This window comes from Cajanus cajan, chromosome 3, assembly GCF_000230855.2.
Source record: "Cajanus cajan strain Asha chromosome 3, NIPB_CcT2T_4, whole genome shotgun sequence".
NCBI classification, from domain to species: domain Eukaryota; kingdom Viridiplantae; phylum Streptophyta; class Magnoliopsida; order Fabales; family Fabaceae; genus Cajanus; species Cajanus cajan.
In genome coordinates this window covers 8,105,096-8,124,523 of record NC_138519.1, presented here as the reverse complement: position 1 = coordinate 8,124,523, position 19,428 = coordinate 8,105,096, and the positions used below count along the sequence as shown (strand labels likewise).

At 30.0% G+C, this 19,428-nt stretch overlaps 2 protein-coding genes across 3 annotated transcripts; one reads left to right on the top strand and one right to left on the bottom strand.

The window, feature by feature from the left end:
* Nucleotides 1-5,023: 5,023 nt before the first annotated feature.
* Nucleotides 5,024-7,595, bottom strand: LOC145955507 (GTP-binding protein 1-like). 2 transcript variants are annotated; one of them, XM_083070326.1, is made up of 4 exons: nucleotides 7,390-7,595; nucleotides 6,796-6,838; nucleotides 6,605-6,661; nucleotides 5,024-5,517 (listed from the first exon to the last, which is right to left on the bottom strand). In XM_083070326.1, the coding sequence occupies exons 1-4, from the start codon at nucleotides 7,494-7,496 to the stop codon at nucleotides 5,407-5,409; spliced, it is 318 nt and encodes a 105-aa protein (XP_082926452.1). In that variant the 5' UTR covers nucleotides 7,497-7,595; the 3' UTR covers nucleotides 5,024-5,406. The 2 variants fall into 2 exon arrangements, with proteins under 2 accessions (XP_082926452.1, XP_082926453.1); XM_083070327.1 differs by having other exon boundaries at nucleotides 5,024-5,511; nucleotides 7,390-7,591.
* Nucleotides 7,596-16,587: 8,992 nt separating this feature from the next.
* On the top strand, nucleotides 16,588-18,664 carry LOC109814148 (peroxidase 2). Its single transcript, XM_020378509.3, has 3 exons — nucleotides 16,588-16,886; nucleotides 17,009-17,203; nucleotides 17,889-18,664. Exons 1-3 carry the CDS (start codon nucleotides 16,671-16,673, stop codon nucleotides 18,435-18,437), a joined length of 960 nt encoding a protein of 319 aa, XP_020234098.2. The 5' UTR covers nucleotides 16,588-16,670; the 3' UTR covers nucleotides 18,438-18,664.
* Nucleotides 18,665-19,428: the final 764 nt, after the last annotated feature.

Genomic DNA, 19,428 nt, shown 5'->3' with positions numbered 1-19,428 from the left:
AACTCTCTTTGAAGAGTGGATTTTACACTTTGTTGATCTAGTAGAACCCTTTAGATAATATTTTGCAAATGATTTTTGGCCAAGTGATTGTAAATATAATTTTTCACAATTGCGTTCGTAACCTTTTTCTGAAAAATTATTGGTATTTATAGATGATTGTTTCATAGGTCATGACTTTTTATGAAGAGTTATGACTTTCTAAAAATTTTCAGAAAATAGCCTCTGGTAATCGATTACAAGACTTGGTAATTGATTACAACGGTTTAATTTCAAAATATTTGGAACGTTGTAAAATTTAAATTCAAATTTTAAAAATTTTATCTTCTGGTAATCGATTACATGGAATGGGTAATCGATTACCAGAGCACGTTTTAATAAGTAAATTTTGAACATGAGTTTCATTCTCTGGTAATCGATTACATGTATTGGTAATCGATTACCAAACTCTTAACAATAGTTTCCTCATTAAAACTTAAGATACAGAAAACTTATATTTTCAAAACCTTATTTATATATATAAAAAAGATTATATTTAGGTTTTCTTTGAAATTCTTTATTTTAAATGGCCAAGAATCTTATGCAATATTTCTAAAGATTTCTTTTTACATTATAAAGCTAGGTTGACAAGACTTATCTAAAATACTTTGAGATTTTTGTTTCTTGATCACCTTGCTTTAACTTGACCTCTTGTTTTCTACAATTTCTTTGGCATCATCAAAATGCTTTATATACGTTCTTCCACATTCTCCCGCTTTTTGATGATGACAACATACTGTAGATGGAAAGAAACAGTGTATATCGATCACTACCCCTTAGTCTCCCCCTTAATAAATCATTGTTTGATGTTAATTTTATATTATAAAAAGATTTGACTTTAAATATACAGTTGTAGTGATCAGGTTAAATTGTTCAATTCAAAATATCCAATATTTGATCAGGACCCTTTTTCTTCTTTCCTTTCCTCTCCCCCTTTGGCAACATCAAAAGGAATGAGACAATATATAAAAAAGAAATAGAACAAGATAAACAAACACCATTCAGAAGAGAAGTGAAATATGTCCCAATAGCAAAATAATCAGAGTCAAAGGTGCATAATTATCCTAGATTAGCAAAATATGTCCTAATCAAAAAGTTCAGAAATTGATTAAAAATAGTCCAAAACATAAGATAAACTAAAAGAGCAACTAACAGAATCACAGTCAACTAGCTACTCGGAAGGGCGTCTAAGAGATTTTACTTCCTCCTCAAGACGAGTCATGCGAGTGTCAAGAGAATCAAAATATTCCCCAACATAAAAACGGAGATTTCTAATTTCATTGAGAACATCCGAGAGAAGTGCTAATGAAGGATCTTGAGGAGGTGGTGACGGAGTTCTATCATCAGTGTCAACTGCTTGAAAATCCTGCTTCCTGACCTAAGTGTTTTCCAGTGTTTTCTTGTACCCAAAAGAAGCAATTGCAGATGCCCCAATCTCAAAGAACCTCTTAACTGGAACCCATGTTTCATCTTCCAGAGGAACATTAAAATGGTCCAAAATAGTAGTTACAAAATGTGGGTATGGAAGAGAAGCATTAACCCGCAAGGCCTTTTTCATACGACTCCTAATCAGATGAGCCCAGCTAAACTCCCAGCCAGTGATTAGAGCCCATATCAAGATTAAAGTCCTCCTCTGAAGCCTGTGCAAGGTTATTCGTGCGGGGAAGTAGTACCCGAACAATTATATAATGCATGATGCGATAATCAAATTTAATTGATCCAGCCAATAATCGTCCAATCATGTCAGCATCATCCACACAAATCATACTTCGGGCATTGGGATGGGAATATTCTGGTTTCCATGTATCCAGAATTGTTCCCTCAAACAGAGTACCCTGATCTTTTAATTTTGATAAATCACGGAATAGAGACTGATTTATCACTATTGGAATTTTTTTAACCTCGCTTTGAAGAACCCCATTCTTTATTTCCAAATTACTGTAAAAGACCCTGACTAATTCTGGATAAACAGGGTTCTTCATAAACATAAAATCCACCAACCCATAATTTTTAAAGATCGTATAACACTCAAATGATTCACCCTAAAAAAAATCAATACTGATATACTTGGGATCAACAATATTTCGCTCAGAAAATAACTGGTAGTACCTATCTCGTTGTTCGTCTGTGGAGAACAAAGCAAGAGCGCGTCCAGTGTATGGAGTTGGATTCGTAGGAGCAGGGGCATCGTCGGAGGGAGGCTATTGATGGCGGCCGGCGGTGGTTGAACGTGAAGAACCCTTACGGCATTTTGATGATTCTGCCATTGAGTGATTGTTTTGAAAAATACAATCGGTAGAATTGAAGAGAATTGAAAATGAAGAAGAAAGGACCAAACGAGACTCGATTTCGTTAAGATTTGAGGAAGATATGGAGATTTGAAGATGTTAGGGCGCGAAGGTTTTTGGGGATTTTACGTGAGGAAGAAGACGAACTGCACACTTATAATTACATATGTGTCGTGTAATCGATTACATGTATATGGTAATCGATTGCACGTTTTCCAGATTTGTGCATTTTTGCTACTAGTAATCGATTACATTTCATGGTAATCGATTACCTTTTTTCCAGAAAGTGAATCACGCTCTGGTAATCGATTACACAACGTTGTAATTGATTACACGTGTGCCAGAACAAGAAAATACGCTCTGGTAATCGATTACTTGACCATGTAATCGATTACAATTGTTCAAATTTTCAAAAAAATTATATATTCCCTCTGGTAATCGATTACCTGACCCTGTAATCGATTACAATTCTTAAAATTGTCTTTTTACTATAGAGTCAAAAAGTAATGTGAGAATAGTCTAGAATCCCCAATTCTTGTCTAATTGAAAAGAAGTTTTCTTTTGGTAAGGGCTTTGTGAATATATCAGCTAATTGATTCTTTGTTTCAACAAATTCTAGAACACAATCTCCTTTTTGAACATGATCCCTAAGAAAATAATGTCTTATCTCAATATGCTTTGTTCTAGAATGAAGAACTGGATTTTTAGAGAGATTGATAGCACTAGTATTATCACACTTAATTGGAATATGATCTAATGATAAACCATAATCAGATAGTTGTTGTTTCATCCATAGTATTTGTACACAACAACTTCCAGCAGCAATATATTATGCTTCAGCAGTAGATAAAGCAACACTATTTTGCTTTTTACTATGCCATGATACTAAAGCGGATCCAATAAAATGGCATGTTCCACTAGTACTCTTTCTATCAGTTTTACACCCAGCAAAATCAGAATCGGAGTAGCCTACTAGATTGAAAGACATGTTTTTAGGATACCATAGACCTAGATTTGTGGTTCCTAACATATATCTCATAATTCTTTTGACAGCACTCAAATGAGATTCTTTAGGGTTAGATTGGTATCTAGCACATAAACAAATACTGAACATAATATCAGGTCTACTTGCAGATAAATATAAGAGAGATCCAATCATACCTCTATATGTCATCCTTGTGAATTTTCTCATTAATATGAGTATCTTCAAAGCTTTCTACAATTTCATCAATAATATCTCTTCTTGGACAAACAAGGTTAGTTTCATCAAATACAACATGTATTGATTCCTCAATAGTCATAGTTCTTTTGTTGTATATTCTAAATGATTTACTATTTAGAGAGTATCCAAGAAATATCCCCTCATCAGATTTAGCATCAAATTTTCCTAAGTTATCTTTTCCATTATTAAGTACAAAACATTTGCATCCAAAAATATGAAGATGTGAAATATTAGGTTTTCTTCCATTGAATAACTCATAAGGAGTTTTCTTAAGAATAGGTCAAATCAAGGCTCTATTCATAGTATAGCATGCAGTGTTGACAGCTTCTGCCCAAAAATATTTGGGGAGTTTTGAATCATTAAGCATTGTTCTTTCTAATTCTTCTAATGATCTATTCTTTCTTTCTACTACTCCATTTTGTTGTAGAGTTCTAGGTGCAGAAAAGTTATGGTCAATTCCATTTTCTTCACAAAATAAATCAAAATCTTTATTTTCAAACTCTTTTCCATGATCACTTCTAATGGAGTCAATCTTAAGGTTTTTCTTATTTTGAATTAGTTTAGAAAATTTTCTAAAGACACCAAATGTATCACTTTTATTAGCAAGAAATAAGGTCCAAGTGTACCTAGAGAAATCATCCACTAAGACAAGACCATAGTAACTTCCACCAAAGCTCATAGTTCTAGAAGGTCCAAACAAGTCCATATGCAAGAGTTCTAAGGGTCTTGTGGTTGTAACTATATTCTTTGGTTTAAAAGATACTTTTACTTGTTTTCCTTTTTGACAAGCATCACATAATTTATTTTTCTCAAATTTAATTTTTGGTAATCCTATTACTAACACTACAAGAAAATTGCGAATTAGAGAGGGAAAAATCCCTCGCAAATCCCTCGCAAATCCCTCGCAAAACAGAATAGCGAGGGACTAGCGAGGGATTTGCGAGGGATCGTTCCCTCGCTAAATTCAAGTCGCTAATTAGCGACGGATGCATATCCCTTGCAATTCCCTCGCTAAATTCCTTCGTTTTTCCCTCGCAACTAGCTTCGCTAGTCCGTCGCAAATTTGTGCCGCTAATTCATCCCTATCGCCTCGCCAATGTAGAACCTAAATTCCCTCGCTAATCGCATTTAATATGTCCTTCGCTAATCCCTCGCTAATCCCTCGCAGATATTTCCTTCGCTAATTCCTCGCTAATCCTTCGCAAATGTGTCCTTCGCTAATCCTTCGCTAATCCCTCGCAAATATGTCCTTCGCTAATCCCTCGCTAATCCTTCGCAAATATGTCCTTCGCAAATTCGTCGCTAAACCCTCGCAAATAGGTCCTTCGCAAATCCCTCGCTAATCCCACGCAAATCCATCAAAGCATATGGATTGAGTTCCCTCACGAATACCACGCTAATCCCTCGCTAATATCTTGCGAAACCTTCCTAATTTATCGATATATATACATTATTCTCTCATGAATCCCTGTAGATATGCCACTTAATTCAACTACATAATTTTTTTTCAATTCAACATGATTTAAAATAAAAGTTACATGTAACAATATCTCTTACAAAACCAAATTGTTAAATGTCTTACAAAATCCAACTTGTGCATACTATCTTAAAGAAACCAAAACTAATTAATGTCTTACAAAAAGAAAAGTCAAATAATGAGTCATCCTAAATAGTAATCAACCTAAGCTAGTAAAATCATCATCTCGTCCTTGATCCTCCCTATGTTGGTTGGTTGATGGTGTTGATGGTTGAACTGCCTGAATTTGCCTCATCATCTCTGGTAATTGTGTTTGCAAAAAAGAGGCCAATGCATTATTTATAACTGTATTGACCCGTTCTTCTGTCATAGGCGTAAGATTTTTAGAGGAACCTGCAACCTCTGGATCGATGAAGCTTGGGTAGAGCTACTAGTTCCAAGATCCAAGCTATGTCCCATGCCATGCACTCTTTTCTTCTTGTTTTCACCTGCAACTTTTAACCAAAGATCAGAATCAATTATAGGATGAGATGAAGTGTTTCTCCATATTTTTGTGTCATTGATTCTTCATATGTTTCATACAAATAATAAATAAAAAAAATAAGTGAAATAACAAGAGGTTAAAAAAGTACATAATCAATCTTAAAATATAAAATAACATACAATAAATTTCTTTGCCCTAGTTGAGACAAATTCACCATCAATTTTTTGTGAACCTTTTATTTTGCAAATTCTATTTCCTTTAAATCTTTTTATATCAACTAATTTATGTTGATTCTAAATCAAAGAGTCTCAAGATTGTAAAGTTCAAATATGTTTCTTATATAAAATAAAGATGACATGCTAGTTTCAATTTGTGGTGACACTTTTTTTTTTTTTTTTTGTATCGGTAAAGATTTCAACATCTTTTTAATCTTGTTATGTAAAACACTTTGATTTATCATTTAATTGTTTTTTAAGATAATATCATGTTTTCTCCAATCTCCAAAAATTGCATCCAACAACTATACTTAATAGAAACATTTTTGTTTTCAAAATTGACAATTTAACAATCATTAATTTTCTTTTTATGCTTTTATACTGAGTTTCGATTTTGTAGTAGTGTCAGGAAATCTATAGTTAACATAACTACATGACAATTGATAACAGAGATTAAAACATGAAAGAATTACTCAAATAATAGTGGCACAAATATTTGAACAAATCAATTTATTGATCAAATAAAGTTATAATTTCATTATCTTCATAATAATTGTAATGGAAAAATGATAAATATATATGTATATATAATCAAAAAATTAATCATAATGGAACTTTGTTATGCAAGTGAGTTTATATTTACAAAGAAAAATTAAAAGTGGCAGTGAGTAAATTTCTAAATAAAAAGACCACTAGTTTAGCTCCTGGGCCCGTTTAAAGGGTTTCTTTAATGATAATGTTTAATTAGTCGACAATATGTTAGCTACTTATTATCCCTTGTTAGAATATAATTTACTGCAACAACCAACGTACCATTTTATCAACTAGCAATAGTAACAACAGAGTGAAAGACTGCATTAGAATATGGAAAATGGCACTTACTTTGGAAGCATCAAGAACCATCAGTACTATGTCTGAAGATTTAGCAACAGCAATAACCTGAGAGAATCAGAGAAAATTCAGAAAACAAAAGTCCTGCGCTGTTAATAATAAGGAAGCCATGCTTTCCAAAGCATTCAATGAAAAGAACCAAACATCACATTCTACTCGGGATAGAGAAATTTTAGTTTTACCTGCCTCCCACGTCCCTTGCCTTCAGAAGCACCTTCAATAATTCTAGGAAGATCAAGTAACTGAATCTTAGTATCAATTTAATGTATAATCCTAGGAATACAGGTCAGAGTTGTGAACTAAACTAAAATTAAAACTAAACTTTGCCAGCATTTGAAAATAACACAACGCAAAGTTGACATGAGATTCAAGATTTCTACCAAAACAATAATTACAGAATGCATTACAGAGAGAAATGTAGAAGATCGATTAATATGAGTCTGAATAGAAAACAACGTTATATAACACGAAACAACAAATAATTTATCCCCCTACATATCCTCAAAAAGCTAGAACATACCTTTCAGAAATTGAACAAAAGAAGAATTGTAGAAAAAAGGAACAATCGAGGAAAAGTGAAAACAACATGCTAGGTTATAGGCAGGAACGAATTGATGCAGGAAGTGTTAATTGATTGAAAAACAATCATGCAATGAATAGAAAGGCGTCCAAACAATATGAATCACAGGCACAGACCATAAAACCTAGATTGATTGAAGCGAGTAACGCAATAAGCATAGTAACAAAGAGATAACGAAAAAATGGAGAGAGATTACGATTTGAGCATTGTGCCAAGAGAGGCCTCTGTAAACGTTGACGGAGAAGGTGGCGGTGAGGTAAATGGTGGCGATTCCGAGTGTGGCGGTGAATGCCTTGAAAGCATAATCTCCAACCCTACCTGCTATTCCCATTCTCACCCAACTCCACTAGGTTTTCCGCACCCTCTATTCTATTTTTCTTCTACTTCTATACCCTCAAATATATACTTTTGTAAAAAAAATTGTAGTGCGATTCTTCTCAAACAGATCAATACCTTTGGTATTCTGCATTAGCAATGTTTTCAAATTAGAAATAAGGTATAATATTTATTAATAAAAAAATCTAAAATATTTTTTTAAAGCTTAAGATTATTTTAGTAGTTAAAAATATCCTTTTAAAAAAAGTGTTTCTTCAAAATAAACTATTTCAAATACCAACTAAATAAAATTAGTTTAATTGCTATGTACCAGCACCTAAGAAGATTCACACCAAAATGTCGATAAAAAAATTGATATATACGAGTTTTAAAATATTAGTTAATATAATTTTTTAAACATATTATATTATTAAACATAAATATTTTAAATTTTTTATTTGATAAATTTAAATAATTTTTATCTTTATAAATGAATTTAATTTAAACTATAATTGAAAATAACAATAAGCTAAATAGAAATAATATTGATAAAAATATACAAAAAGATATATTATTATAATTTTAATATCATATTATTTTAAATTACAAAATAATATTAAAAAAGATAAATATAAGAAAAAAAGTATACATAGTAATAAGTTGTTTTTTTAGTTTTAAAAATAATAAAATATTGGTATTTGAAAAAAAATTAAAATACATTAAAAATGAAGTGAAATATTTACTCTATGCAATTAGTTTTGTTTTAAATCTCATGTATTTTATTGAAAAGAAAACACACACACACACACACACACACACACACACACACACACATATATATATATATATATATATAGAGAGAGAGAGAGAGAGAGAGAGAGTTATGGAGAGAAGGTAAATTAAATTAAATTTATTAAAAAAGATAGAGTAAAAAAAAACATGTTGAGCAAAAACGTTTTTGAAAAAATCGTGATAAGTGTTTAGAAAAAAAAAACTTCCTTTATATATAATATGATAATTAACAAATATTTTGATAAAATTGATTAATATATATAATTTATGCTTACTTTAATTTTACAAATATTATATATGAAATATAAGTTAAATATTAATTTAGAGTTTTTTAATGTTGATCCTTCCAATTTTTTAAAATTATTTTTAATCCTTATAGGATTATCCTTTCTCAATTCCAATCTTTATAATATTTTTTTTCAAAGTTTAGTCAATATAAGTTTATATTTTTTTCTTTCTAATTTTTAGTTGTTAGTACGAAGTTACATGAACTAGAGTGAAAGAAAATTATAATATATATTTAAAGAACTAAAATTTGAAAAATACATATTTATAAGGATAAAAATTTAAAGAACTATAATTGAGAAAACATGACCTTACAGAGACTAAATTCATATATAAATCAAAATAAGCAAAAATATTTTAAATTATCATAATTAAGAAAACAAAACATATACGCACTAAATTCATATTGTAAACATATAAATTATATTTAAAATTTATGATGATATATATATATATATATATGTGTGTGTGTGTGTGTGTGTGTATTTTAAAAAATATATATGAGTGAAAATTCAGTTACTTCAAAAGTAACTCTTAAAAGAGTTATTTAATGAATATAATTACGTTATATATTGAATTTTTTATTCAATAAATTAAGTCTAAAAATTTGTATATTTTATCTTTTAATCAATAGTTTTATTTAATCAATAGTTTTATTTAATAGATAATGTTAGATAATATTTAATAATTTTTAAAATTAATATTAGATAATATTTAATAATTTTTAAAATATTTAAAAATATTCAATAATTAAAAAAAATGAAGAGATAACAAATAAGATAATATATATATATATATATATATATGTAAAATAAAAAGAAAAAAATATGAGGAATTTCAAATTCTTACTTTTTTGGGAGAATTTGAAATTCTACTATTTGAAGAAATTTTACAAATACTTGAATTTCAAATTCTACTAGCAACAAAATCTCTTATTTGCGAGGGATTAGCGAAAGACCTTTTCCCTCACTAATTTGCGACGGATTTGCGAGGCATTTGCGAGGGCTATACTTATAACTCATTAGCGAGGGATTTGCGACAAGAAAACTCCCTCGCTAGATGAAAACTTCGTTTTTATATTTTGGCTCATAATTTAGCGAGGGATTTGCGAGGGATTTGCGAGGGCCTAAGTTCCTCGCTAAATAAGCACTAGCTTTAGCGACGGATTTGCGAGGAGATGAAGGTTGGTCGCAAAATAATCCTATTTAGCGAGGGAATTTAGCGAGGGATATAAATCCAAGCTATTGCCTCGCTAATTAGCGAGGGATTAGAGAGGAACTGTATTCCTCGCCAGTCCCTCGCTAATTAGCGAGGAAATAGCTTGGATTTATATCCCTCGCTAAATTTCCTCGCTAATCCGCGAAATTCTTGTAGTGTAAATCTTTTGAGATTAATTTATTTAAGTGTTCCATATTTATGTGAGCAATCCTTTTATGCCATAACCAAGATTCATCATTTTTACTCATGAGGCATTGAGAATGTTTAGGATTATTTTCTATTTTTATTTTATATACATTGTTAATTCTAAATCCCACAATCTTAACTTGTTTATCATTTTTGTGTTCAATTAGACATTTTTGTGAATCGGAGGATACTGAAAAACCTTTATCACAAAGTTGGCTAACACTTAATAGACTATGTTTAAGACCTTCTACAAGTAAAACATTTTCTATGGAGGTTGAGAAATTTGTACCAATTTTTCCAATGCCAAGTATTTTTCCTCTGTTGTTGTCTCCATAGGTTACATGTCCACTTCTCTTAGGAGTGAAGTCAATATATTTTGAAGCATCTCCTGTCATGTGCTTGGAACATCCACTATCAATGTACCAAGTTTGGTTGCTGGAATCCTTCAAGACAAAGAAAGGGTTGATTTAGGTACCCATGTTTTCTTTGGGTCCTTAATGTTAGTATTAACAGAAGAACCTTTTGGAATCCACACCATATTTTTGAGATTGTTAAAATTCTTTCTAATATAGCAATTTGAAGAATTATGACCTTTCTTCCCACAATAAAAACATGTCATTAAAGGAAAACTAGTAACTTGTGTGGAAACAAAGAAATTTTTGTTCTTCTTTTGTTGTTTTTGAGGATTATATCCTAATCCTGTCTTATCAAACATACATTTTTGCTTTCCTAATATTATATCTAAATTATTTCTTCCATTTGTAAATTTTGCAAGAGTGTTTCTTAAATTACTAATTTCTTCCTTAAATTTATTGCAAGTTAAACATGGATGATTTGCTTTATTAGTATCTATCTTAGTTTTAATTTCATGTTTTTCATTTTTAGAATTAATCATCTTAATTTCAGTTTGAGATTATCTGATTCATTATTTAATTTTGAAATCTCGTTTTCTAATTTTGAAATTGTTTTCTTATATGATGATACTAATTTTGCAAGTTTAAATGATTCTTTATGTAAATCATTGAATGCATCTTGAAGTTCATCAAATGAGATTGAGATATCATTGTTAGAAGATGTTACCTCTTCTTCGCTTTCGTAGTCATTGGCCATAAGTCCCAAATTTACAACTTCATTTTCAGAGTCACTTGTAGAATCTGTGTCATTTTCTTCCCAAGTGATATAGGCTTTCTTCCCCTTCTTTTCTTTGAAACTTTTCTTATTAGATTTTTCCATCTTTCTTTTATAGATTGGACATTCTAATATCAAATGTCGTGGTTGATTACATTCATAGCTTTTTGGGGTTGAAGAATAGTCTTCTCCTTTTCTTTTATTGTTGAAGTTGAATCTTTTTCGGTTTCCTTTGTTTCTAAGGAATTTGTTGAATCTCTTTATAAAGAGGCTGAAATCCTCATCATCCTCTAAACCATCTTCCTTAATATTTTCTTCTTTCTCACCTTCTTCTTGAATCGATGATGATGTTTTGAGTGCTATCCCTTTCTTTCTCTTATCACTTTCCTCATTTTGATTTAGTCTCATTAATTCCATTTCATGTTCTTGAAGTTTTCCGAACAATGAGGCAAGAGACATGGTTGTCAGATCTTTTGATTCAGCAATTGCAGTCACTTTCAGTTGTCATTCCCTACTCAAACATCTCAAAACTTTGTTAATAAGATCTTCATTAGGAAACACTTTTCCTAGAGATGCAAGATGATTAACTATATGTGTAAATCTCTTTTGCATGTCTTGTATGCTTTCATTTTGATTCATTCTAAATAATTCATATTCATGAGTGAGAGTGTTTATCCTAGATCTTTTCGCATCATTAGTACCTTCATGTGTTACTTCAAGTGTATCCCACATTTCTTTAGCACTTTTACAATTTGAAATTCTAAAATATTCATCAATTCCTAAAGTAGAAGTGATTATATTTTTGGCTTTTAAGTTATATTGAACCTTTCTTCTATCATCTTCACTCCATTGATCTTTGGGCAAATTTTTTATTTCATGACCTACTACAATAGAGGGAATGAAAGGACCAATTTCAATAGCGTCCCATATGTTTAAGTCTATGACTTCTATAAAAATTTGCATCCTAGATTTCCAATAATGATACTCTTCCCCATTGAATATAGGAGGTCTATTAATAGAGTTTCCTTCAGGAAATAACAAATTTGATGAGGCCATTTTAAATCTTGAAGCTTTTAAGCCTTATACAAGAAACCTGCTCTTGATATCACTTGTTAGTTAAGTAACCTCGTGTAACTTACACTACAAGAAAAAGTTAAATTTTCGACGGATAATTTCCCACGGAAAAAAATCCGTCGGAAATTTCCCACGGATTTAGATCCGTCAGAAATTTCTGACATAATTTCTGACGGAATTTTAACTTATGGAATTTCTAACGGCATTTCCGACGGATTTAAATCCATCTGAAATTTTCGATGGAATTTCCCACGGATTTAAATCCGTCTGAAATTTCTGACGGAATTTCCCATGGATTTAAATCCGTCTGAAATTTTTGACGGAATTTCTGACAGATTTAAATCCGTCTGAAATTATTAAATAAAATATAAGCCAATTATTTTTCAAATGCAAGCAATCATGATCCCATCGATACACATAACAATGCACTATATAATATTTTCATTATTATATGGGTGTTTTCAAAATATAAATATATTGTAATGAATAAGATAAATATAAATCAGAGTGAGTGAGGTATGGCTTACCTATATATAATTATATGTTTAGGTTATTATAAATTATAAACTAATTAGCGTAAATGTGTTTTTTTTTACTTATCTTGAAAAATACCAACACATAACGTCCAAATTTAAGAATAACATATCTTTTCTTTAATTTTTAAAAATCACTCATCTCTTTGAAAATAACGTTATTAATTAAATAAGGAGGAAAAAAAGTTAAATTATGTTCTGCAAATCATATATATGTATCTATCATTTTTTTCTAAATTACATCCAATATTATGTCATTTTCATGAAAACTTTCATTGATCTTCAATTTTGAAAATAAGATTTTTTTCAATTCATTTTTAAAATTATTACTTAAATTTAATATATTTTTTAAATCACAGTGTGCATGATATTTAAAATAAATTTCAAAAAAATTGAAAAAATGAAATAAGAGATCAAATCACATTTAATTATTGATATTTGTATTAATAAATTATTTTCTCTTAATAGTATATAAATAGTATTATCTTATATAAGTAGTTGTATGTGCCACTTAAATAAATAAATAAGAAAATTAATACTCACTTAAAAATTTGAGAAGAGATATACGTATGACGTTATTGAGAAAAACTTCAAGTAGGGGTTAATGAAATTTTTTCTAGATTAAATCTTCTTTATTTAAAACTTAAAACATTAAAGTTAAAATAATTACACTAAATAATTATTTTTGTTCCTAATAATTGATTGATTTAAAAATCTCTCTTTAAGTTGTAGTAATTTCTTAAATTTACATTTTATTGATTTCTGAATTTTATATTTAAGTAAATCAGTAAAATACAAAGTAACGAGTATAAATATGAATGGAAGAAAAAAAGTTAAATATATAGTTGTTTGATTATCTATAGTAATAGATAACGAGAAATATACGTCATCTTGTAACTGATTTTGTCTAAAAAATAATAGATAATCATACATTTAACTGATTTTTATTTTATATATTCTAATTTTATTTGTAATAATATGATTATATATTTAAATAGTTTAATTTTAATAATTTTTTAAGTATATTTTTGTCTTTTTGTCTCAAATTTGTGAATTTCTATATTTTAATTTTAATAATTTTTTATTTCTATTATTTATTAATTCTTTTCTTTTTTAATGTTTTATAACATTATTAAAATTTTATAATTTTAATCTTTTATAATTTTATCTTACTTTTTATTTTATAAATATAATTTGAATTATTCATTTTATAATTAAATTAATTTTTAAAAAATTTTATGAGTTTACATTCTAAGAATGTATTGAAACCCCTCAATCTTTGATTATTAGATAGCAACAACATTAATATTCTGATTATTAGACATTATGTTATAATTCTACTGATCGTACTATATGTTATTTTTAAATTTGAACTTCTAAACTTTATTTGTTATGTATGACATTTTATTTTGTATGAATGAACTTGTTTTGATTTACATAATTATGATTGATTTAAGATCTTTAAATAGGATAATTATTTAATACAATTTTGATTTTAAAAAAATATAATTTTTCACAGAGTTTCCCACGGATTTATCTGTGGGAAATTACCCACGGACAAATCCGTGGAAAATTACCCACGGATTAGTCCGTGGGAAATTACCCACGGATAAATCCGTGGGAAATTCTGTGAAATTTTTTTTAAAATTTAAAATTGTATTAAATAATTATCCTATTTAAAGATATTAAATCAATCATAATTATGTAAATAAAAAAAAATTTATTTATACAAAATAAAATGTCATACATAACAAATAAAGTTTAGGAGTTCAAATAGCACCTGTCGAGGCTTATTTGACTCCTGATGTAAGGAGAACAAAGATCACTACAAATTATTACTCCTAGCACCATAAATATGTGCCCGATGTGACACCAATTTGCAAAAATCTTCTTAAATGTATGAAAATTGCACAAGTTTGGCACTTTTCAGTTCTCACTCACTTCAATTGGTGAAAATATCAACTAAAGCTTAAAACTACTATACTATACCATCAATTAGTCAAACTCAACATCAATTTCACATATTAACATAATTAACATTAATCTTCACTTTACTCTATAAATGAAGGATTTTCCACAGGAATTGAAGGAACTCACATATTCATGATCAAAGTACCGTAAAGAAATTAATTATACATATCACTCAATCATCACATATAAGGCTCATACGAAGCATACAGAACACCAAATTTCATTCTACAAGTCAAAATCATAAATTCCCCCAAAAGCACAAATAATATTCAGGCAATGAGTTGGGGCCAACTCCTCTAGCCAGTAGATAATTCACACACAAGAGAGAAGACTCTCACTTTCCCTTACTTCAATAAACATTTGATGAAGGACACACGTCTCCAAGATGATCTCCAACAATCACTTGCTCTCGAGGCACTTCTCCATGTTTAGGGAAATAAGCATGAACGTAAAACGTGAATTGCACCCCTTTTTTTAAAATCTTCTCTTTCTTAACCCAACTTCCTTTTTCTTAATAAAATATCATAATAAATAAAATAAACACATACTTCTCTAATACTCATTATACAAATAATTTTTTAATCTTTATTTAAATTAAAAATACTTATAATTATATAAAGTCTTTAATTATTTTCAAAATTCCAATTAATTAATTTAAAACTCTTTTATAAATTTTAGAAGACTTGAGTGTTACAAGAAGTGCGAAATAAATGTAGGCGATGAGAATAAAAAAGGTGTGACAAAGGCAGCAAGCAGCCGGGACAACGACATGACGGTGGGAGCGAAAATGCGAGAGAGTTGCACAGCAATGGGCCTAGATTGCAGCACTACAATGGCGATAGGACAAGAGAATGGAGAAGAGACCTGCGAGAGAACAAAGAGTGAGAGGGTGAGATGCAAACAAAAATTGGGTAATTTTAATTGTATTTTCTAAATCGATTGTTATAAATGGATTAAAAAAGATTAAAGTTCTTTTAAAGTCGATTACTTGCATAATTGATTTTAAAGGTAACTTTTCTAAATAGGTAATATAAAAACCGATTTAAAAATCAATTATCCAAATAAAGTAGATTTAATCTTTTTTTAATTCTCTATCATTTTCTTAAATAAGAACCAAATCAAAATAATAATAAAAATAGACATTAAAAAAAATAGTTCCGTTATAAGGATTAAAAATAATAATAAAGACCAAAAGCACATTTTATAAAGGACTTTTTCAAAACCATTATGAAGACTAAAAATAAAATAGTACGTCATATGAATATAAAACATATTTCAAATCTAACATTTCTTACCTAATAATTTAAATTAATAATAAATATAAATATGAAATTTGTTTGCCGCCTTAAATAACTTAGAACCTAAGACATGTATTTCTTTTTTCAATTGATAAATACATAAACTTTTTATGTTAAAAAAAAAAAAACCAAACAAAAAAACAAACAAACGTAAACATCAATCGAGTTGGCACAGCGGTATAAACATAATCATCTCATGACATATATTGCAGCTTCGTTAAAGTGCTACTTCCAATTTTATTTTCTATAAATGTCCTACTTAAACAATAATTGTGAAAAATGTAAAACCACATTTGAATTTGGAAAGTCAAAATTTAATAAGTTATTGCTAAAATGTATTCCATGTACGTTTCCCGTTATTCCCCTTTTTACCTAATCTTTTTATATATATGGTTGACTTTCGATTAACAAATCCCATGGACTAAATCAATCAATGACAAATTCTTTTTCCCAATTTCTTAAACATAGCCAAGAGAAACACTCTTGCAAGTTGAGTATTTCATTAATGCCTTGATGAATGTTTCTTTCCACGAATAGGTCAAATTTCAGGCCCAGTCTACCACCTCTATGAATATAAAGGGATTGTAGCAACCCAAATTCCCATAAGCCAATAATATTTGTTCTATTTTCATTTGTTATCTTGCCAAAGATTATTCATCATTCATTGCATAATACAAATGGCGTCTCATAAATGTTTCTCTGTTGTCCTCTATGCCCTTGTGTTTGCAGCTTTTGCAACTACAGCATTTTCATCATTGTCAACAAATTACTATGACTACTCGTGCCCTAACGCTTTGAGCACCATTCGAAGTGTTGTGGAGGCTGCGGTGCAGAAAGAGTACCGTATGGGCGCTTCATTGCTGCGATTGCACTTCCATGATTGTTTTGTTAACGTAAGTCTTTCTATATTTGTGTGTTATACATGTACGTTAGTATAATAGTACTAAGATATTAGTTTATGTAAATATTGGTGGAGTCTCATAATAAATCACTTGGCTTTGTGATGGTGACTCAGGGTTGTGATGGTTCAATTCTACTAGACCCTTCACCCACCATTGACAGCGAAAAAAATGCACGTCCGAATTTTCAATCTGCTAGAGGTTTCGAAGTGGTGGATGAGATCAAGGAGGCAGTGGACAGAGCATGTGGAAAACCAGTTGTTTCTTGCGCTGACATATTGGCTGTTGCAGCTCGTGACTCTGTTGTTGCTGTGAGTAATACTACTACTTAATTACTACCACTTATTAAGGCTGAGTTGAATGTTTATTGGTTTAGTTTATATTTGAGGTGTGATATATACAACGATTCATATACTAGTATACACTTGTGTTTATCTTTTTCTATCGTGTTATTTATTACCTTCATACTTCTCTTTGTTATATATATATAAATTTTGTTATATATTTTTGTAGTACAATTAATATTTTTTATTGTCCTTAATATTTTGAATTGATCTAGTAGAATTTTTATATCATTCGGTTACCATGTCAAATAGAGGAAGCATAAAATAATGATATCTTTTTTCCTTTTTGAAAACATAGAGGGAAGGTAAACCAAACTAACGTAATAATTTTATTTTTATTTTCTGACTAGGCCGGTATCCATATGGTATTTAAATACAAGAATATAACTTTGAATATTTTACAACATGTCTTCTTAAACCTTTGCACAAATTAAAAAAGAGTACGCATTTTTTTACTCTTTCTTCTAACTCCCGTTTTGTCCTTACTTTCACATTTTTGAAGCGTGTGACGTGTATATATATATATATATATGATAAAAGAATATTACCTGTCATGCAAAAATGTTACCAAAAAAGTATATAAGAGCATAATATTGCTTTTAGTAACATGAAATAAAATTGATATTAACAATGATGTGCATGTCCCATGCAGTTAGGTGGTCCAACATGGAAGGTGACACTGGGGAGAAGAGACTCCACCACAGCAAGCCGCGAAGCAGCAGATGCAAACATTCCAGCACCATTTTTCAGCCTTTCTGAACTTATTGGCAACTTCAAGAGCCATGGCCTAAACGAGAAGGACCTCGTTGTTCTTTCTGGAGGCCACTCAATTGGATATGCACGTTGTGCTACGTTTAGAGATCACATCTACAACGACTCTAACATCAGTCCCCAGTTTGCAAAAGAGCTCAAGTACATTTGCCCTAGAGAAGGAGGTGACTTCAACCTTACTCCTTTGAACCGCACAGCAGCCAACTTTGATTCGGGCTATTACAAAGATTTGGTTCACAACAAAGGGGTTCTTCACTCCGATCAAGAACTCTTCAATGGTGGTTCTACCGATGAATTGGTTAAAAAATATAAGCACAATACCGTTTCTTTCCATCAGGACTTTGCAAATTCTATGATTAAGATGGGAAACATAAAACCTCTCACTGGGAATAGAGGTGAAATTCGCTTGAACTGCAGGAAAGTGAACTAATTCATTACCAAAGTGAAGCATTCAGCATATGTTTTATAGGTCTATGTAGGCAACTAAAGACAAAAGAAAATTGTTTTGTACGAGATTGAATTTATTTTTCGGTTATGAATTGTGTACTGTACATGTATCCTTCATGATACACGAAGCGTTTTCAATGTCTGTTTGTTTTGATTCAAAAACACTATTCAGGGTCATATATTCTTTATGAAAAATATTTGTTTTGTATACATCATTTTTTTTATCCACTCAGTTTCTTGCTGTCAAACAGTTTTAAAGACTAGGAACTAATAAGAAAGTTGTACTTATATATCCTTAAACCTAAAGCACAGATAATTATACTGTACAATGCTCAAACCAATCACCAAGTTTACCCTGCCTCTTTGATCCATGTACCGAGGGTAATAAATAGGCTCCTTGCTCCAAACAACCACAAGAATGAAATCTCATGTGCAGACAACACAATAATATGGAATTGATCTTCGTGGAAACATTGATGTACCATCCCTTGGTTAGTTAATTTACCATATAGATTTTTCTTTTTGGTAATGGAAAAAGCTTATCTTAAAACAAGTCACCAATTCATATAAATATAGAACTAACTACTAACATTCTTTAAAAATTTCCGGTGAAATTATGAATTATCAATCCATATTTCATCACATGACAAGTATTGGAGACATGACAAGTATACTACTTAGTACAAGTAATAATACGTAGTGTAACACCCTGAATTTTCTTGTTGATTATTATTTATTAATTAAACGGATTTTATAGAGGTTTGTATTAATTTAAAATTATTTATGAAATTTTTATAAATTATATTTTTTAGGCTGGAACGGGCTATTCCAAAAGTGGAACGGACCGTTCCAGATAATGAAAATAAGTTGTTTTTAAGGGACCAGAACGGGCCATTCCAAAAGTGGAACGGGCCGTTCCAAAGAAGAAAAAATACCTCTGTGGGTTTTTCCAGAACGGACCGTTCCCAAAGGGA